The sequence below is a fragment of the Leptonychotes weddellii genome, chromosome 6 (assembly GCF_054177405.1).
Source record: "Leptonychotes weddellii isolate Sample4059 chromosome 6, ASM5417740v2, whole genome shotgun sequence".
Lineage (NCBI taxonomy): Eukaryota > Metazoa > Chordata > Mammalia > Carnivora > Phocidae > Leptonychotes > Leptonychotes weddellii.
This window is the reverse complement of record NC_138374.1, coordinates 30,557,636-30,580,146: the sequence shown is the minus strand read 5'-3', so window position 1 is coordinate 30,580,146 and position 22,511 is coordinate 30,557,636. Positions and strand designations below refer to the sequence as shown.

At 37.2% G+C, this 22,511-nt stretch overlaps 1 protein-coding gene across 1 annotated transcript in view; it reads right to left on the bottom strand.

The window, feature by feature from the left end:
- Positions 1-7,298: 7,298 nt before the first annotated feature.
- Positions 7,299-22,511, bottom strand: part of PDE6C (phosphodiesterase 6C) — a 48,881-nt gene continuing 33,668 nt past the window's right edge. The window contains exons 15-22 of the mRNA XM_081823824.1: positions 22,050-22,137; positions 15,053-15,153; positions 13,135-13,242; positions 12,975-13,038; positions 10,540-10,614; positions 10,341-10,424; positions 9,799-9,955; positions 7,299-7,360 (exon numbers count right to left, since the gene is read on the bottom strand). Of these exons, the coding sequence (XP_081679950.1) occupies positions 7,299-7,360; positions 9,799-9,955; positions 10,341-10,424; positions 10,540-10,614; positions 12,975-13,038; positions 13,135-13,242; positions 15,053-15,153; positions 22,050-22,137 (739 nt within the window). The remainder of the gene's footprint in view (positions 7,361-9,798; positions 9,956-10,340; positions 10,425-10,539; positions 10,615-12,974; positions 13,039-13,134; positions 13,243-15,052; positions 15,154-22,049; positions 22,138-22,511) is intronic.

The window sequence follows — 22,511 nt, the reverse complement described above, 5'->3', positions numbered from 1 at the left end:
CATTTATTGAAGAGACTGTCTTTTTTCCATTGCATGTTTTTTCCTGCTTTGTCAAAGATTAGTTGACCATAGAGTTGAGGGTCCATTTCTGGGTTCTCAATTCTGTTCCATTGATCTATATGTCTGTTTTTGTGCCAGTACCATGCTGTCTTGGTGATCACAGCTTTGTAATATAGCTTGAAATTGGGCAACGTGATGCCCCCCGCTTTGTTTTTCTTTTTCAACATTTCCTTGGTGATTCAGGGTCTTTTCTGATTCCATACAAATTTTAGGATTGTTTGTTCCAGCACTTTGAAAAATGTCATTGGAATTTTGATCGGGATGGCATTGAAGGTATAGATTGCTCTGGGTAGCATAGACATTTTAACAATGTTTATTCTTCCGATCCATGAGCATGGAATATTTTTCCATCTTTTTGTGTGGAAAGAGGTTTTTTAAACAAGATCACTTTTTTTCTGCAACCTTAACTTTTTTTTTTCCAGCCAAGTAAAGAATTCTTAGAAGTGTGGTCATTATAGATCAGATTATAAAAAAGTTATTACTGTAAATAAAGTATTGCTATCCTAGTTAAACTATGGACTAAACTTTTAATGGTATAACTTCCCATTGAAGAGCTTTATAGCTGAAATTGACAGAATAGGTCTTAGGATCAGCTCACCATTTTAGGCAGTGAAGATACTTGAGTAAATCCTTCTAAGAAGACTCTTATCAGGGGCGCCTGGGTGGCTCAGTCATTAAGCGACTGCCTTCAGCTCAGGTCATGATCCCAGGGTCCTGGAATCGAGTCCCACATCGGGCTCTCTGCTTGGCGGGAGGCCTGCTTCTCCCACTCCCCCTGCTTGTGTTTCTGCTCTCGCTGTCTCTCTCTCTGTCGAATAAATAAATAAAATCTTTAAAAAAAAAAAAAGAAGACTCTTATCATCCAGAACTTTTTGTGACCTTATAAATACTTGACATTGATCAAGTGTGGAACATCTAAGCCTACACAGAGATTCAGTTAATTTCCTGTATTTAAGTTCTTACTACAGTTTTAAAAATTTTACTGCATTTCGCTGTCATGCTGGGGGAAAAGGGACAACAGCATGGGGAATACCAAATTGCAGATAATTTTTAAATCAACTTTATCTGATTCTGTAGTTTTTTTTTTTTTTAATTTGATCATGGGTATAATGGCTTTGTGCATTCACAGTTATTTAAAACCAAGTAATGGAGTCCCATTGTGAATTTCTGATCTAAAAGAACTTTTTCTGAAGAGACTGGTAGACTGGATTTGACTTTTCCGCTTAATTCCCTGTCCCAGAAGGAAGAAAAGCAACTGTGTGTGTGTGTGTGTGTGTATTTAATCCTCACAGCACCTGTGTAAGGAAATACAATGTTCTCCTTTGTACAGACAAGGAGACTGAGCCCAGAGAAGTTAAGTAACCTGCTCATATAAGCTAATAAGTGACAGAGCTAGAACTTAAACACTGTCTGACTTGAAACCCTGTGGTATTTTTCTTTATCAGTCTGGTTCCTAGTGCTAATATTTATTTAGTACTTGACAGTTTTCACAGTATTTTAACACATTATAATACAATTTAGTATCTTCTTTCAGTCTTTGATTTATTGTTCTAGACATGATATTTACTGCTACAAATATGTATTTACTATTCCCAGAGCAATAAAGACCTACAGCCTAAACAGATTTTCCCCATTTCTAGGAGTAAAACTTGTATTTTTCCTGAAAATAGTTTTCTTTTTCATTCATTTCTTGATCAGACTATAATTTGAAATGAGAATGAACAGAGAAGTTATAAAGTCAACCAGAAAAGTAGAGAAGCAGTAACATGTCACAAAGCATGTACTTTAAAGTAAAATCTTAGGTAATAAATACATTTAGGGAGAGGTGGCAACATATAAAACACTTTAAATTTAATCAATTTGGGTATCGTTGTGATTATTCCAAAAGCTAAGAATTATTTGATGGCTGAATCATGAAAAATATCAATATATAGAAAAATTAGCAAATTATATTGAGTTAAAATATTTTATTTTCATTAATCACATATAATTGTCACCTAATTTTTTTTCTGTAATTGTTGATTTTAATCAATATATATACCTTTTCTTTTAAATAGAGAAGAAGAATTTGATGACTATTTTCAAGATTTATTTCTGTGAGATGGAAGAGAGAAGCCCACATTCCTTAATGTGAAAGTACACTTTGAAACTCTTCACAAAAATTTTATCTACAAGTTGCAGCTTGAGTGGTTTATCTTCAGAAATAAAAATCCAGCTACTCTCAAGATGTCAGCTGCTTTGGAAGTTTTTCAGTTCTATTGGAGACATGCTTCCCCATCCCTTTATATCTTTTCAGTTGCTTGTTGACGACTGCTCCATCTGTAGCTGCTGGAGGATGAAGCTGGTACACTGTACAGAGAGTCCATTGTGCCTGTATTTTGTAGGGGTTTTTGCTGTTGTTTTTACTCACTCATATTTATCTTCCCTTGCTTCAGTTAGTTTAAGTTATTAGAATTATTGGTGTCTCACAAAAATTATAAAATAGACTCATTATGTCTTTACCTTTCCTTTGATACACTGGCACCCCTCTTTTTAAGCACCTACTTTCTCATTACCACCTCTTGCTAGCTGCCTTTTTTTTTCCCTTTGCTTACCTTTCTCTTCCTTCTCACCTATCCTACTTAAGGGACTTTGTTATAATCAAATTTGACTTCCCAGTGTGTGAGAAGTTTATTACAAAGTAAATTAATACCGTGGAGCAGCGGGTCACGGCAAATGAGGTCCCAGAAGTCTGAAACAGTAGATTAGATTCACGAAAGTTGACTCTCCAACAGAGAGATTCTATAATAAGACAATTTAACTGAATAATAGTATGTGCTAGATCTTATCTCAGATACAGTCACACAAATATGGATATACTTATATGCCAGGATATATTATAAAATGTAACTTTTACTGCATTTTGCTGTCATGCTGGGGGAAAAGGGACAACAGCATGGGGAATACCAAATTGCTGATAATTCTTAAATCAACTTTATCTGATTCTGTAGTTGTTGTTTTTTTTTAATTTGATCATGGGTATAATGGCTTTGTGCATTCAGTTATTTAAAACCAAATAATGGAGTCCCATTGTGAATTTCTGATCTAAAAGAACTTTTTCTGAAGAGACTGGTAGACTGGATTTGACTTTCCCGCTTGGTTCCCTGTCCCAGAAGGAAGAAAAGCAACTGTGTGTGTATGTGTGTGTATATATCATACTTTGCTGATCATACCCCTCAGAGTCAGTGGATGTGCTTTAGGAGATCTAAGCACTCCTAAAATCTGTGTGTAAACTTCTGTGATTATGTGTACTTATGGGGGAAAAGGGTCGATAGTTTTCATCAAATTTTCAAATGGATTTATTGATTTTTTTAAAAAAGGTTTTAACCCATGTTTGTAAAGAGCAAAGAGATGGCTAAGAAGATGCATGATTTAGTGAAGAGAGGGCCTGTAGAAAGCAATCATAGCATTTCAATTATTTATTTATTTTTTTTAAAGATTTTATTTATTTCACAGAGACGCAGCGAGAGAGGGAACACAAGCAGGGGGAGTGGGAGCGGGAGAAGCAGGCTTCCCGCGGAGCAGGGAGCCCAATGTGGGGCTGGATCCCAGGACCCTGGGATTATGACCTGAGCCGAAGGCAGACGCTTAACGACTGAGCCACCCAGGCGCCCCACGAAAGTTGACTCTCCAACAGAGAGATTCTATAATAAGATAATTTAACTGAATAATAGTATGTGTTAGATCTTATCTCAGATACAGTCACACAAATATGGATATACTTATATGCCAGGATATATTATAAAATGTAACTTCTTACTTTGCTGATCATACCCCTCAGAGTCAGTGGATGTGCTTTAGGGGATCTAAGCACTCCTAGAATCTGTGTGTAAACTTCTGTAATTATGTGTATTTATGGGGGGAAAGGGTCCATAGTTTTCATCAAATTTTCAAATGGATTTATTGATTTTTTTAAAAAAAGGTTTTAACCCATGTTTGTAAAGAGCGAAGAGATGGCTAAGAAGATGCATGATTTAGTGAAGAGAGGCCTGTAGAAAGCAATCATATTATTTCAATTATTTTAAGACTGTTTTAAAGGACATTTAAACATGGAATGATTGGCATTAAATTGCAGAATAAGTAGTTTAGTGTCTTATTTTTAAATGGTTAGTATCAGAGATATTCCTTTTATTAAATAGTTGTTATTCATTAATTCAAATATTTATCAGGCTTCTATTATATGTGAGGCACTATGCTGGATGTTGCTACAAAGGAATTATCTAGGAAAGAATTATACAGTCATTTCTAAACCATCAAAAAAACAGTAAATCAGTATTGGTTTGTTAACATTGAACATTGTTTTTAAATCCCCTTATTTTCTTAAAAAATTGTATTTTTTTAAAATCTCACAACTTACAGTGAATAAAAAGGAATCTTGGTTTCTAGGGAAAAAGTGCTGAAATGTCCAGCAGCAAACTGATATTAGTATATATGTAGCTAAAACATGTTTATGATAAAAATACATTCATAATTTAGTGATCATCAGAAAATAAAATTCCTATAAAATTAAATGATAACTAAAAAGCTAGACTCCTTTAAAATAGATCCATGTATTTGGTATTAAAAATATGGTTTATGGACATTAGGTTCATTAGTAAATTTAGGTCATTATATATAATCATAACACTTAATCCATTCATACATAACTGAAGTCATATTTTTAAGGAGTCTTTGAAAAGGCCTCAAGATGACGAGTTTAAAGAATAATTCTCCAATAGACCTATCTCATATTTGGCTATAATGCAGTCATTGGTGTTCAGTGGACCACCGTTTGGGATATGAAGTTAATGCTTTCTTCTACTTGCTGTTAAGCAAAGTTCCTATTTTTGCAGACCTTCAATAACAGCACATCTCTGCTCCTCAATTTGCTTTCTAGTAAATGAGGAGGGGAAGTTGTTTGAGCTGATAATTTGGGGTCCAAAATTACATAAAGCTAAAGGAAGAGTTTTGTTTTTTTTTTAAGATTTTATTTATGTATTAGAATATGAGCAGGGGGAGGGACAGAGGGAGCAGCAGACTCCCCACTGAGCAGGGCTGGGTGGGGGCTTTCTGGGTTCATGACCTGAGCTGAAGGCAGATGCTTAACCAACTGAGCCACCCAGGAGCCCCTAAAGGAAGAGTTTCTTAAGCAGTTTCTAAAATAATCCTAAAAGTGGAGTTTCAAAATTTTAAGTAATGGAAACAAGGTGTACATGTATCACTTACTCAAGGTAATGACTTAATAGACAACACTCATGTTCATGTATATATTGAATGAGTTTTTCCCCCCTAAAGATATTTCATTAACTTACAGGCACTCCTCATTTATAGCTGTTTGTTATGACATTTATTCAAAATACTATTCGTTCATATTCACTGAGAACCTACCTTGTACCAGGCGCTATTCTCTCTAGGTGCCAGGATAGAGTTAGGAACAAAATAGATGAAAATAGACAAAAATCTTTCCTTTCACACACCTACATTCTAATGTGAAAGCAGCAATCCTATGATTCTAAATCTTATAATTTTTACTTGTGAACATAAAACAAATGGTGATTTTTTTCCCCTGGCTGCTTAAAATTGAACGATATCTTCTGTATAACAAAACATTTGAGGTTCATAGTTTGTCAATTTGATTCATTAAAATTTAGATACCTTTTGATAAAATGGCAGAATCTAGGGCATAATTATTATTATTTGGTCTGTGATTGTAGATAAGGAAGAAATCCTAAATTTCTCTGATGTCCAAACGTCCACCATATAGTAATAGTTGATTGTCCTTAGTTTCTCTTGACAAAACAATATTTAGAATGCATGGTAGATGGTTCTAGTAATCTTTTTTTTTTAAATAACCTCTGTTGAAGTTCTTCTAAACTGCTTTTGATAGTAAAATTCTTGCATAATCAAATCACATGCTTCTTAATGCATAACATTTATTAGCTGATTTAATTTACGCTAGGACTATCCAGGGAATGTCTTATAAACTGATTATTCTTTCAATGAAAAGAATAGAATATTAAAAAATATTCTGTTATGCATAAAATAATTGCTTTTACACTTGTGGAGAGGGATGGGCATAGGACAAAGACATAAACTGCCAAAAGCAGTGTGGTCTTCATCCTTCCATTATCAAGGATAAAAAGTAGAGGAAAGAGATGATGAGCATTTCAGATGGAATAACATTTGACATCCTATTACTTGTTTTGTGTATAGTACTTACAGATATAAGTTCTATACTGTATTTACTCTTAAGATGTGTAGATGAGAGATTTTTAGTTTAGGAAGGAATTTGAGGTATGAATTACGATTATTAATGTTATGGGCTGAATTATGTCACCCCCCCCCAAATTCATTTTGAAATTCAACCCCCCAGTACCTCAGAATGTGATTATATTTGGCGATAGGGTATTTAAAGAGTTAATTAGGGTAAAATGAAATCATATGAATGGGCCCTAATCCAATATGATTGTGTCCTTATAAGAGGAAATTAGGACACAGGCACACAAGAGGGAAGACTATGTGAGGGTAGGAGAGAAGATGGGCATCTACAAGCCAAGGGGAGAAGCCTCATAAGAAACCAACCCTGACAACACCGTGATCTTGGACTTCCAGCCTCCAGAACTGTAAGAAAGTAATTTCTGTGGTTTAAGCCACTCAGTCTGGTATTTTGTTATGGTAGCCCTAGCAAATGAATACTATTAATAAGAACCTTTAAAAAAAGAATTGGTGACTGGTTTCAGGATTGCATTTTTTTTTAATTTTTTTTTTTTTAAGATTTTATTTATTTGCGAGAGAGAGAATGAGAGACAGAGAGCATGAGAGGGAGGAGGGTCAGAGGGAGAAGCAGACCCCCCGCTGAGCAGGGAGCCCGATGCGAGACTCGTCCCGGGACTCCAGGATCATGACCTGAGCCGAAGGCAGTTGCTTAACCAACTGAGCCACCCAGGCGCCCAGGATTGCATATTTTTAATTTAAAACAACTTGGCTCCAAAAAATGCACTTATTTTCATCTTATATTTTGAATTTTTGTTGAACTTTATTTTACTCTCAGGGTTTTCAGGCTAGCAATATATTTTCTTTTGGTGGTCATAAGGGTAGCGTATCTAAAGATCCTCTTACTGTTAGTTGATGGTGTGCTGAATGAAGTTTGCTGAAGCTCTTTTGTTTCTTCTGTTTTTCTTCAAAAGTAGAAACAATATTTGAAATTTCAGCCAGTCAGATTATAACATGAGACATGTTTTGGACTTTTTGTCATCACTGCCACCTCCTAAATCTTCTGTGGCTAGTAAAAAGGAGAAAAGCAGTAGTATTGGGAATCCGGGGACACACAGTGTTTTTATTCTAATACTCTCATAATGTTAGTATCAACTTTATAGCTAGTTAATAGTTTTAACACAAGTACTAGGGTTTTGACCATTTTAAAACTTGAATTAATGTTCAGAGTTGATCCATTTAAAAAACAATCTTATAAATGATTAACCATTTAACAACATCTGTTTCTCAAACCACTGAACTGCACAATCTGGGAATCTGAGTTGTTGCTTTGTGCCAACAAGCACAAAGCTTGTTGCCTGAAGATACAAAATAATGTTTTTAGTTCACAGAGACTTCTCAGGGTAGCAGGAGGAAAGTTCACAAGTAATTTTTTATGCAAATAAACATAGAAGATCTATATCCGATATACTGAATACTAAAAGAAAGTATCAAGAGCCACTTAAAGAACCTGATATCCTGTTCATCATAAAATTGAGATAAAGATTAAATTTAATTGTACTAAGAAATACCTTTGCTTTCCACTTGCATTGTAAAATTGACCACTTTTGTTATCTTTTTTTTTTTTTTAAGGTTATTTATTTGAGAGACAGAGCTTGAGCATGACGGGGAGAGCAGAGTGAGACTTGTTATCTTTTTGAAGTGCAAATCAGGTTATTGCTTTCCTATCTAAATCCCTTTAATGACCTCCCCTTGCTCCTCTAGAGGACAAATCCTCAAGCAAGGCCTTTAAGGCAGCACTATCCGGCCTAACTGCCTTACCAGCTTTATCTGGTATTTTGCCCTGCTTGTTCTCTAGACTCCAGCTACACCAGTTTCTATGTTCTTCAGTTGCACCAAGCTTATTTCCACTTCAAGGCCTTTGTGCATATTCTTTTTTTTTATTATGTTATGTTAATCACCATACATCATTAGTTTTTGATGTAGTGTTCCATGATTCGTTGTTTGCGTATAACACTCAGTGCTCCATTCAGTACGTGCTCTCTTTAATACCCATCACCAGGCTAACCCATCCCCCCACCCCAATACTTTAAGTGGAAAACCCAAAAGACTCCATTCCAAAACTGCTAGAACTCATACAGGAATTCAGTAAAATGGCAGGATATAAAAATCAATGCACAGAAATCAGTGGCATTCCTATAGACCAACAAGAAGACAGAAGAAAGAGAAATTAAGGAGTCGATCCCATTTACACTTGTGCATATTCTTTTCCTTCCTTCTTCCCCAACCCCTCCCCCTTTCTTGGCTTAGCCAAAGCCACCTGTGTTCAGAGTTTAGCATAAGCATCCTTCTTCAGGAAAGCCTTCCCCATGCTTCCTCTGATAGTTACATAAATTGTTCATGATAGATAATTAATTGTTCATTTATTGGTTTAATGTCTAGCTCCCCGACCAGGGGGTAAGCTCTGTGAGGTAAGGACCCTAACTTTGCCCAGGCCCTGCCGAACCCAGGGCCTTGTACAGAATAGACACCCAATAAATACATTGGTGAATGGATTATCAAGAAGTCAAACTCCTACTTTTATTCTGTTGAAGGACATCCTTAACCTTTTAAGCAAAATACTTTCTCCCTCCATGAATTTTTTAAAAATACCAGTAAACACGATGGAATCATCTAAAAAGAATGTTGTATTTTTTGGTTTTTGTTTTACAAAGCTCTTCCAGAAAGAGCAGATTTCTTGGTTAAACAATAAAAATTTCTTACAAAACCTTTTAAGTGCTGAATCTCAAGACAAAATAGGAAGTCATGACATTAGCATTCTGAATTCAAGGTAACACCTGAGTCATCTGATAAACTCATAGTTGATCCTAAGCATCTTAACAATGGCTTTCTGAAGATAATGTTAAACCAAACAGTGACTTCAGGAGTAGAAGTTTCATCAAGAAAAACCACTATATGGGGACATTTGAGACACAGTCAGTCTTGGAATAACTGTCAAATCATCCCATTCGGTTGGCCAGCTTTGCTTTCATGTAGGGCTTCCTTAAGTCTGGAAGGGAGGCTGGAGGTCTGTAAAATCTTCTCATTATATAGAGAAGAATATTGAGCTCAGAGAGGTTAAGCAAGTTGCCCAAAGAAACAGCTAATGCGTAATGTTAGAACTAAAATTGTTTTCTCACCTAACTCTGATGCCACTGATTCTATGGCTTTTGTATTTCTAAAATCTCAGTATTCTGTGGAGGTACTCAGGAGCCACATACTAGAGTGGATGAAGAAGCCTAACCCCAACCCCTACTTCAACTGGACCAGTCAATTCCTCCTGGAATTATTCCTAAGAACTTGTTGGGAGTGGGGGTGGATATCTGAAAAGCACTAATCAATTTATTATAATTACTTGAAAAGCAAGTTTCCTGTTTGCATTTACTTACGGTTTTGTCATGTGAGATTAAGCTCAGCCTGACTCCTGGCTATTTTACAATGAGCAAAAACACATTCCATCTAACTAACCTTTTGTGGTCATATTTCCTTCTTCCTGTTTTTTCACCTCCTCTTCAAGCACCTTCATCTTTGCATCATACTCATCAGCTAGGGATTTCCATTCTACTCTGTTGTTCTGAAGACCATTCAGCATTGGTGTGATTTCTTTATGAAACCGTGAGAACTCCTAGAGAGAATTTTAGGTCAGAAGCTATTTAAATCATATAGTTGATTTTCAGTACTTTTCATATGCAGAGAAGGAGCTATAAGGAGTTGTCACAGTGCTCAGTGCTCAGAGCTGCTTGGATTGAGCTTAACTCAGTGCCATGGAAACAGGAAAGACAGTGCTGTTTTCTGAGTACGTCTCATCTGTTCAATGTGCTCATGTCTGAATTCTAGTTTTTCTTCCACCCCTGAATGAAATTAGGGTAATTCCTCAAGCTACTTTGGAGAAACAAGTATACCCCTAATGGCTTTCCATGTGGGTGACTTCTGAATTTGGTAACACTTTGAAAGAAAAAGCCTCATCCCCAGATGATTGATTATATATTTCACTCAATTTGTTTACTTACCTTATATACAAAAGTACAGACAAAATCAATAAATCCAACTTGAAGTTTGGGTAGTTCATCTTTTTTGTTTCTGTCCATCATAGGCTAGAAAGAGAAATAAATTCTTTAAGGATAGTTTTCTAAGACTCAGGGAACAAAAGAAACTGATTTGTATCAATAATTTGTAATAAATAGTGCATTTTTATGTCAAGGTCTTTACAATAGGCTGTTGCTGCAGCACGGTCCTCTCCAGATCTCCTTGTTCCCAAAATTCATTTGCAACCAGAAGTGCCACCTGCAAATAAGAATAAGACTTGGTTCATGAAACTCACTCATTCATAGAGAATTTGCATTTTATTAGTATGAGTGACATTTAAGGATAACATATTAATGCTTGAGGCACTGTCACATCACATGCTCTTTGGTTTTAGAAAGATGGCGCCTGGGTGGTTCAGTCGGTTAAGCATCTGGTTCTCAATTTCGGCTCAGGTCATGATCTCAGGGTTGTGGGTTTGAGCCCCGTGTTGGGCTCCACGCTCAGTGGGAAGTCTGCTTGAGATTCTTTTTCTCCTTCTCCTTCTGCCCCTCCCCCTGCTCACGTGGGCGCTCTCTCTCAAATAAATCTTAAAAAAATAAAAATTAAAAATATAGATTATATTGAAATGGGAAGGGGAAATTTCTCTTGCCACTTCAGCATTCTAGGCCCATTCTGGGAGTACCTATCTCCTATTTGCTATTGCCACCACCTCTCAACAATAAAAAGGGGAGATGGGAGGATGTTTAATTCTGTTACATTTTGCTTCAAGCTCTGAAACTTCCCACACATCCTCCTCTTGTCCTGCTTATCTGTTAGCTTCTAGCATATCTGCATGTACACACATGCACACAGATTAGAACACAGCTTTACTTGATTACAGGGTAAGGATATTTGAGGGTAAATTTATATAGCTTTTAAAAACCCAATATCAAGTTTAATGAATACCCACTAGCTGCCTTATATTGGCATGAACCAGGCTTGCCAGGAGGAATCAGATGTGACCTTTTTCTTTAAGATGCTTCCAGTCTCGTAGAGATAGTCATGCAAACCATGTGGGTAAAGGCTGTAACAGTAGTAGTATGAAGTGCTGGGGATTGAGGAGAAGGAAGTAAGGATGAGTTTCATAAAGGAGCTTGCATTTATGTTGCATCAAGGATGAATAGTAGTTTTTCAGATAAAGAGGAGGGGAAGACTATCTGCAGAGATAAAACTGAACATCCAGAGCTTAGCGTGAGAGATGGTGAATGGGAGAGAGTGCCAGGAAATAATCTGGTGAGTGTGAGTTAAGGACAAGGACAGGTAGTGACAGGCCATATAAGCTTTGCTAGGAAGTTTGATTCTCTAGAACGGTGATTCTTATTCCTGGAGCCCTAGTGCACCAAAGAGCACTAGCAGCCCCAGCCAAGAGAGATTTCAGCTAGAGTAACGTTGGTTTTTTCTTTTATATAAGTGGTCTTTGTACAACTTTATTGGGGGTGGGGTGGGGAGGACTTTACTTCTTTTTTAAAAGAAAGCTTGGAAACCTCTGGCCGTGGGGAGTTTAGAAGGAGAGGAGTGGCTGAGCAGAGCTCTATCTATAAATAATCCCAGCAGCAGCTCAGAGGAGGGCTGGGTAGCTAAGGATGAAGAAGGATCCCTTAGGAGGGTCCCGCCACCATCGTGCTGATGAAAGAGGAAGTCTGACCTGAGGCAGTAGCCAGTGTGATAGACAGGAATAGGGAGGTGAACTTCATGCAAGGCCCCAGGTTTCTGGCCTGGGTGATTGTGCAGATAAAGAATCAAGGAGGAAGAACAGGCATGTCAGAGTGGAAGGAGCACAAGTGTTTGGTTTGGAATTTAATGGTTCTAATTATTCTATCTTTATTCATACAACCCACAATTATAGTTGAACCCAGTGAATTCTGGCCTTTCTTCCATGTAGGGTTTCTCCTAGAAGTCATTGAGGGAAAAAGAGAAGCTTCTTTCATCCCGTTAGTAAGAAATCAAATAGTAAACTGGTGACTCCTGACTCTCACTCCCTGAGGTTGGCAAAAAACTGGGGAAGGCACCCTTAAACATGAACTTACTATAGACAGTGCCTTTTAATTATTGATAACACAGTGAAGAAGAGGTTGTAGGAGCAAAACCACCCTTGATAGAGGAAAGCACTAATGATTCATCTTTGTCTTGTGCCAATTTATCTCCTCTGTTAAAAACTCAGACATTCCCTGAATAATTGTATATAAACTTTTTGCAGTCTGTTCAATGATAAGGAATTCTTTGCAGAAAGCATTTCCTTTCTAAGGTTCCTTCTCTTTGCCTTGTTCTGGGGCCTAACCAAATGACTTATTGTCTTATTGACACTTGTGAGCTCTTGAAAGCTAGTTATCTTTCTTCATTAGCAGAAATCCAACAGGGAACATTTTTTGTCTTAACGTCTCAAGTTTCATTTTTCTTTTTAAATTATAAACCGATTGTTTGTTCCAGGGTAATGAAAGATAATTGCTTACAAAATATATAGTCACATAATTGCTAGCTATAACAAAATTCCAAGATTGCCAGAATCTTCACGTTCGCTCTTACATGGATCTAGGTAGTACCTGTGCAAGTGACGGAAAAGGAAACATAACTGTACTCGCCTGACTTTGTACCTCCCAGGGTTTGGTTATAGCTGACAAGTCACATGCAGTCATCATCATTGCCCTTGGGAGAAAACAACACTTGTTAAAACAAAGATATGCAAAATAAGGGTTTTGTTTTGTTTTTTGCCAAAAGAGGAATAAAATTCTGACTACTTACATGACAATCTCCTTTTTGGTTGGATCAATGGTTACATATTTGATGGCCTCTTCTTCAGTTTCCATTTTTTCACAGGCATCAACAATTTTTTGAAACATGCTTCTCTTCCTAAAAAAGATATAGCTTTGCAACAATTTTAGCATGTAAGACCAGAGATAAAAAGTATCTTTAATATATGCTTTTCAGATTTCATGTTCCCACTTTGCATCAGATGTCCACATAGTGGATCTAAAGTGTCACAGGGGAGAAGAGAACAGGGAATGGCTGTTAACCTTGGCACAGAAAAGGTTTAAGACAGAAAAACCACAAGCCACAAAAGGAAAAAAGGAATTGGTAAGTTTGAATACATTAAAAAATTGAATACATTAAAACTAAAAGTAACATGTGACAAATTAACGTGACAAAACAACATAAACATAAAGGCCACAGTCTGTGATGAGATAAATGATGATAAAAAATGCATAAAACCAACAAAGAATTAGAACCTAAAATACATGAAAAGATGCTCAATGTCACTGGTAAAAAAATACAAATTTGAACATCAATAAGATACCATCTCTACTCAAATTGACAAGATAAATAAGTGAATAGATAGATGTAAGTGTGCCCAGATCAAAGGTAGTCCAGATACGGGATAACAGAAACTCTTGCACACTGCTGGTGGGAATTTAAATTGGGAAAACTACTCAGGAGTGCAGTTTTGCAATATAGTATTAAGACTGAAGATTTGCAAACCCTATAGCAATCCCGTTTCTAGGCATGTACATTAGAGAAACTCACATGCGTACAAGGATATACAATACAGCATTGTCAACAATAATGAAAAGTTAGAAATGATCTAAATATCCATGTGTAGAAGAACAGCTGAATTCATTATGGCATCTTCATAAAGTTGAATATACAGTTAAAACTAATGAACTGGATCTTCATATACCACCAAAGTAAATCTTTAAAACATAATGTTACATGAAAAAGCAAGTTGTAGAAAAGTATGTACAGTAGGATACCATTTATGGACAATTTTCAAACACTTAATATAAAAACATGGATGGAAAGGATGAGTACACATCAACATCAGAATGATGGTATCTGTGAGGGAGAAGGAGGGGCTTTTTGTGGAATGAGATGGGATGCCTCGATTGCATTACTTTTTTTTCCATAAAAAAAAAAAAAGATCTCAGATGGGTGTGGCAAAATCTTAGCATTTGTCGAATCTGGGTTATGGATGTTTGGATATCAATTATGTTATTCTAAGTATCTGTCTTCATCTTCGGACTATAGAATAACTAAATTTGTAATTAAGGACCAGAGAGGCACAATTTGATACTACCCATCTAAGTCATTAAAGAGTTGGACATTATAACTAGTTCACCTTGTTCTAATCTGTTTTCACCAACAACTTTATAGTTCACTGACAAGAAAATGGGCAGAAGCTTGGAGTCTCTGGTCTCCTTGGTTATTATTATTGTAAATAGGCTAGTGCTCTGCTGTATGTAACTCAGAATTATGTGAGTTTGGTTCAGTATCACCAAGATTTTTTAGCTCCCAGGTTCCAGAAGAATCAAATGTCTGATCCTGCAACTCTAAATATCAGACCCTGGACCATGATGAATCCACCAGGACCAAGATCACCTCCTAAGGCTGTGTGGCATCACTCTTTGGGCAATGCACCAACCTTGCTGTACATCCTTCAGTTCGAACTTCTTCAGACAACAAACTAATTGACATTAGGAGGTTAGTTTTTTAAAATATGTTTTCAGATGTCTAGGAAATTATCAGGTACCTTGAGGGTATTCTACTGATGATCCAAAAGGAAAGTGAATAAATGTGTGTGTGAAGAAATGCCTTTTAACTTGAATGCAGTGGGTCATTTATGTAAGGCAGAAACACATAGAGCGTAAGGGAGTTCTGTACTTACTTGAAATATAAAGCCAGGTCAGTTGCTATTATTGCAACTTCAAACAAATGAATAACTGTTTCAAACTGGCGTTTATTTAGGTTCTGGAAGATATTTAAACTCTGTAAGATAAAAATTCACATAAATGGGACTATTTAAAAAAAATCACAATAAAGTGCAAACATTAATTTGCCTTTGATTCAACAAATAAACCAAACTATGCCTAACAAAATAAAGATAATTAGCATGGAAGAAAGCTTTTAGCTTTCTCTCTTGGGTTAAGTTACCCCTCTACTTTGAGTAAGGTAATTTAAACTATAAAAATAGATATTCTTAGCAAATATTCTTGTAATCAGTGTATAAGTTTGGGGAGTAAATAAAAGTGTTTTCTCCAGGATCATTTATAAATATAACAATAAATTTTAATTTTGCTTGTATTAATGGAGGGGTTTTAATAAAGAATATCTGGTACATCCCATTGTTAGATATGCTGAATTATCCACCAGATAATTTTAGAGTAATCATAGAAGTTGTTGGAAAACTTTCAGAAACTACAAGTTACACTAGTACTCATGTATATATCAGAAAAAAATAATGAAATCCTCTCAAGTTGTTCTTAAAATGTTTTCTTGCAATTATATTTTACAAAAACTTAACTAGACCTTTCTTCAAAGAGTTTCCCACTAATACTCTCCTCATATATGGATCAGCTTCATAGTGTCCTAGAAAATGAGAGTAAATTTGGGAGTGGTTTTTAAAAGCTCTCATATTCTAATATGTATCATTTTGATGAGTACATTATTTTATTTTATTTATTTTTAAGATTTTATTTATTTGTCAGAGAGAGAGACAGGGAGAGAGAGATGGGGGGAGAGAGAGAGAGAGAGCACACACAAGCAGGGGGAGTGGCAGGCATATGGAGAAGCGGGCTCCCCTGCTGAGCAGGGAGCCCGATGCGGGACTCGATCCCAGGATCCTGGGATCATGACCTGAGCTGAAGGCAGACACTTAACTAACTGAGCCACCCGGGGTCCCTTGATGATTACATCATTTTAAACAACAAACTACACCTAGTTAATAGTACTGTAACAATATGTATCATTTTGCAAAAGGTCTCATATTCCAAATAAATCATTTTAGGCATACAGGCCAAAGGACAGATGTATAGTGGTTTTGCCAAATGAAGTTGACGGTTATAAAATACATATGTAGACCTGAATCACATTCTTATCTTTTTTTCTCATTTTCTTTTTAAAGATTTTATTTATTTATTTGACAGAGAGAGAGAGAGCACAAGCGGGGGGCGGGGGGGCAGCAGGCAGAGGGAGAGAGAGAAGCAGGCTCCCTGCTGAGCAGGGAGCCCGAAGACCTGGGCCTTGATCCCAGGACTCTGGGATCATGACCTGAGCCAAAGGCAGATGCTTAACCGACTGAGCCACCCAGGTGCCCCTTCTCACTCATTTTCACTTTCATCTAAAAACATGGACAAATCTTCTAATTGAAAAAACCCTGTCTTAATTCTATATACTTTTTATTTTCTCTTTTCTTTCATATCTAAGGATCTTAAAAGAAGAGCTTCTAAGTAGTTTCTTTATAACCTATGCATATAGATTCATATAAAAGATCCTGCTTCTGTTTTATATTAGTGGCTAGAAAGCCCTTGACCAAATCTGGGGCCCATGTCTTATACCTTTCGCTGTATACATTTTGGGACTTTACTATAATTCATCTTCATTTTATTTTTCCAGTAGTCCTATTTCTTTTTCTTTAACCCCCTCCCACCCTTGTTTTTGTATTTTTGGAAGCTCCAATAAAATTTTTGGGAACAAATTGAGTTAATAAACATATATACACACATGCTTTTTTTTTTTTTTTTTTAGTAAGCTAAGGCAGAGCCAAGTGATTAGAGCAGGAAGAAATTAATACAAGATGATCAACACCAAGACATCCAGATGACGTTACTAAAATATGAAGAATTGGGGCGCCCGGGTGGCTCAGTTGTTAAGCATCTGCCTTTGGCTCAGGTCGTGATCCCAGCGTCCTGTGATTGAGCTCCGCATTGGGCTTTCTGCTCGGCGGGAAGCCTGCTTCTCCCTCTCCCACTCCCCCTGCTTGTGCTCCCGTTCCTGCTATGTCTGTCTCTGTCAAATCAATAAATAAAATCTTTAAAAAAAAATAAATAAAATATGAAGAATTAAGTATCAGATGAACATCTATGCAGAAAAAGCAAGTCATATGTAAGACAAAAAGATTAGCCATATACAGCTCTTCAGGGCAATACTTCAATGCCAAAAGACAGTGAAGCAATGTCCTCCAATTTCTGAGAAAAAGCGTGATGCAAGACCTTTATGTCCCGCCAAACTGATCTTCAAAAACAAATGTAACAAACAGGTATTCTTAAGCATGTACTTAGTTTAACCTCTCTTGGAAAAACTACCATTTAACAAAAACCTAGCCAATCAACATGTGAGTCAAAATAAAATACAGAGGAATGGAGAAGCCAGAGTAAAAGGATTGATTGTAAGTATTGGGCCCATTTAAAAGTAGAATTAAGAATAAGCAATTGTGTTGGAGCTAGAGAGTATTATGCTAAGTGAAATAAGTCAGAGAAAGACAAATGCCATATGATTTCACTCGTATGTGGAATTTAAGAAACAAAACAAATGATCATGGGGGAAAAGAAGAGAGAGAGAGGCAAACCAAGAAACAGACTTAACTACAGAGAGCAAACCAATGGTTACTGGAGGGGGAAGGGTGGGGGCGCGGGGGAAATAGGGGATGGGGATTAAGGAGTGCGCTTGTCCTGATGAGTACCTGTGTTGTATGTAAGTGTGTGGAAATTATCGAGCAACATGTGAATTTTATAAATACTGATAATGGTAAAAAAATGCTAATGATAATAAACACCTTACAAAACAGACGAAGATGTGGGAAGAAGCAGAAGTATTTTCATTGCTTCATGTTTTATAGTGAGTTAATAGATAGTATAAAGTTAATACATATAGGCTAAAAATATCAAAATTCTAAATGCTGAGCTATAGTTTTTCACAATTTCTCATTTGTTCATTGTAGAGGGCTCTTTAAGAGCTAGTAGCTCTTGTTTAAAGACACAGTGTCTAAAGCTCTGCAATTCCTTCCATTTCCAAAATGTTTCTTCTATTAAATTCAAATAGAATTACATAAAGATAAATGGAAAACTAATCAGCAATGAAAAGGAATGAATCACTGATATATACAACACAGACACATCTCAAAATTATTGCTTTGTATGAAAGAAGCCAGCACAAAAGAGTACTTGTGTAATTGCATTTACATAAAATCTACAAAAATCTAAACTAATTTATAGTGACTGAAAGCATTTCAACAGTTGTCTAGGGCTGGGAGCAGAGAGGTACACACTGCAAAGGGGCATGAGGAATGGTTTGGGGTGACAGAAATGTTCTATATCTTGATTGTGGTGGTGGTTTCTTAGGTGTATAAAATTATATAAACTCAAAATTATACACATTGAAGAGGTGCAGTTTATTGTACACATATTATACTTTAATAAGGTGATTTTAAAAACATAACTGACTTTAAAAAAAAAGCTTGGATAGTATGATCCCATTTTTCTAAAATTGTTTCCATTCTGCCTGTATACTCACAGGTGGCCACAAGAAGTTCATCAGGTGGTACTGAAATAGCAATTTTTTGAGTGATAGTATTTGAAATATTTTTTTTATATTTGTTTTTTAGTTTTCCCCTGTCGTTGAGTTTTTATATTTGCAAGTGTAATTTTTACAACCACTATGGAGTCATTGATTTTAAAAACATGTATGTATGTAATATTCCATTTGTCTTCCCAAGGACTGTGCTGAAAACCTAAGGTGGGGACAGGTGGCCCAGAGCATGAGAGGAGGCCCGTTTCCCAGCTGACTCCAGCAGGGCCCAGGTGTGCTCAGCTGCTCTCCCTAGCCCACAGAAAGAGTCTATGTTTGTTCTCCTCTCCTATTAAAATGGCAGTAAACATATCAATTCTGAACAGTACACCAAAATAGGTAGGAATGACTCCAATGCATCCTGAGTAGGGCTTTCAGGTGAGGTGAGGCTGGAGAAAGTACAGGCTGTTCCAGCCTTCAGTGTGGTACCTGCAATACCCATCAGAAGACATTGCCAACGTGTTCATGGCTCGATGGGACCATACACAGGATATTTCATTGCTTCTTCACTCCTTTGTATAGGATGAAGTTGGTATGGAAAAGCATAAATAGAATTATCATAAACTCTGTAAGGAAGTGTTTTGAATAATAACAGGGTTCTGTTAAGCTGAGCAATTCATTTTGTTGTTTCTACAATACATGATGGCATTAAAGTTTATACTCTTACAAATTTGACTAGCAAGTTTTCCACCTGTTGACTCAGGTGAAAGAGTGGACTTCTGTCTGGTTTGGAATACGGGTGTTTCTTAATCCTCAGAACTGTGAATCCCACTCTACTAGGACATAAGGACATTTTAATTCAAAGCCTCATAATATGCAAAACAAAATGGCTGAGTAATGACCACTAAATGTCAAAATTGTTATATAAATCATGAGGATGCCCTTATTTAAATGCTTTTAATGCAAATATTTTCTTTATACAAAAAAGTAAATGAAACAACAATACTGTCTCCCAAAAGTGTAAAAAGAACATCTGATGGCTAAAAATTTCATTTTTCTTAGCGTTCCATTTGCCTGCTCATAAAAAGCTCTGTGATTGTGTTGCCTAGCGACTCTATTTACAGGCCTTGTAAGTTTGCGGTTAGCAGGTTGGATAGCATTGTAGACAGGTCCTTGCCAAGGTGGTATGGATTACTGAGATGTAGTATGACTTTTTAGAAAGAATAATAAGCCTTTATATAGCCATCAAAACCAGTTTCAGACTCCAGAGTAAATAACATTAAAAGAGATGGAAAACAACAAGTCTATTATAAACCTTTAAATTCCAGAAAACCGTATGAGATACGAGGACCCCCACCCCACCCCACCCTCCTACCCCCCCCCAAATGTTAAGCATTTAAACACTTGGTTGAAGTTCTTTTTTTTTTTTTTTTTAAGATTTTATTTATTTATTTGACAGAGAGAGAGAGAGCAGAAGCAGGGGGAGCTGTAGTCAGAGGAAGAAGCAGACTCCCCACTGAGCAGGGAGCCCAATGTGGGCTCGAGCCCAGGACCCTGAGATCATGACCTGAGCCAAAGGCAGACGCTTAACCGACTGAGCCACCCAGGGTCCCCTTGGCTGAAGTTCTTAAAATATATTTTGCTTTAGTAGGAACATGTAAAATTAAATAATAATTTATATTCGACACTACCTGCTTGTGGTGTCACATAATCAGTGACACCACTGATTATAAAAAGTAGAGAAAATTCTTGCTCAAAAATATAAGATTGTCCCAACAAAGACTCATAACAAATTAGTAACAGCAATTTATTCTTGTCTTCCTGAATTACTTTCAATTCTATTCCTTTTAATTTTCATAGAACAAATAATATCATTTTTATGTTATAAACGCTACTGCAGGGAGAGGTTCTGGCTTTACACCAGAATTATCATTTTCATTAAAAATGCATGAGGTGCCTAGGTGGCTCAGTGGGTTAAGCGTCTGCCTTTGGCTCAGGCCTCATGATCTCAGGGTCCTGGGATCGAGCCCTGCATCAGGCTCCCTGCTCAGTGGGGATTCTGCTTCTCCCTCTCCTTCTGCCTCCCCACCACCCCCCACTCATGCTCTTGCTGGCTCTATGTCTCTCTCTCTCTCAAATAAATAAATAAAATCTTAAAAAAAAAAAACTAAAAATGCAAATTCCTGGGCCAGAATCCCAGAAAGCCCCATCAGTAAGTGCAAAATGAAGCCCAGGAACTGTTTTTAACATTCTGTACACCCCCGCCGTGTGAATTCTGATGCACTCGGTCTGGGTCCCCCTGTCTGGGTGCGGCATCAATCACAGGCTATTAAAAACACTCAAGTTTTTTTTTTTTTCTTTTTTTTTCTTTTTCTACCTTTCTGCTTGGTCACTCTGCCTTACAAGTTTCCCCACTTGGCTTTCTTTACATTATTTGGGAGAATTTAGTGTTATCTCTAGACTTGAGCATATTTCTGTATGTTCCTTCCCTGAGCCTTTAATAAAAGATTGTTACAGAAACTGAGAAAAGCTCCACCCCCCGGAGGGCTTATTTCTCCCAACTGAGCACGTGTGATTCTCAACAAGTTCTCTGCTATGACAAATGTTTCCCTCCATCTAATAAGGACTCGTTTTAATCAGTTTTGGTTTGGAACCTTCTCAAGAGATTTTTTTAAAGTATAACTATATTACATATCCACAACTTTTCCACAAGCCTATATACCCTTAAATAAAATTCATAAAAGGAAGAATGACGGCCTCCTTTGGAATGTTAGTAGTACATGACATGTGCAAATCAAAGTGAATTCAAGACCAAGCTTCCTGCACAAAGCTGTCCCTGATCCCACCCCTCTGCTCCCCTATGCCCTGCCTACTCCTAAATGTGGGATCTCCTTCTAGAATCTCAGAGCATTACCAGTGCCTCTCTGACGGCAGTTGTCTGTTTCTGTCTTATATGCTGATTTCATGCTTACCCCCGCTACCAAAGCTTGACTTCCTCAAAGATACAAAGCCTCACAGGGCATGCCCCATGAATAAGAAAATCATTGGCTATCTAGCCTCCTTTCCCCTTTCCATATATATATATATATGTATATATATACACCTTAGGATGCACAGGGCCCTCTCACATCCACATAAGCTTTTTATTCTTTCTCCACGGACCCACAGAGATTTTGTCTTTCCCTGGCTCTTTTCTATCTCCGCTCCTTCGAAACTGGTTGTTCAAAACACTTGCAAGATAGCCATTTCTAGCAACTGACTTCAATAAGGATATAGACTGTCAACTGCCATAACTCAAGGCCATCCTCTTTCTAAGCATTTTCTTGGGTTATTGCTTTGATCCAGAGCTTCTGAGCTGCCCTGGAGAAAGGCTCATGTACCTCATCCTGCAGGAGAGTCTTACTGTACTCCAGGTGGTGCCTCTCCAGAATGGAAGATCCATGAAGCTTTGCTAATGGAGACGTGGATCTAGGAGGAAGAGGATATGCCATAAGTTTAGCTGCTTAGAGATTACAGTATAGAGTCTTGACTCTCTGAGGACGTTTTCCATTTCTTCCTTCTCCCTCTCCTCTAATGACTATGAAATGATCGAAAGTAACACATCGGGACTGATGTTTTAGATTTAGAACATGAGAATATGCTCTTTATTTTTTTTTAAAGATTTTATTTATTTATTTGACAGAGAGAGACACAGCGAGAGAGGGAACACAAGCAGGGGGAGTGGGAGAGGGAGAAGCAGGCTCCCCGCAGAGCAGGGAGCCCGATGCGGGACTCGATCCCAGGACCCTGGGATCATGACCTGAGCTGAAGGCAGTCGCTTAACCAACTGAGCCACCCAGGCG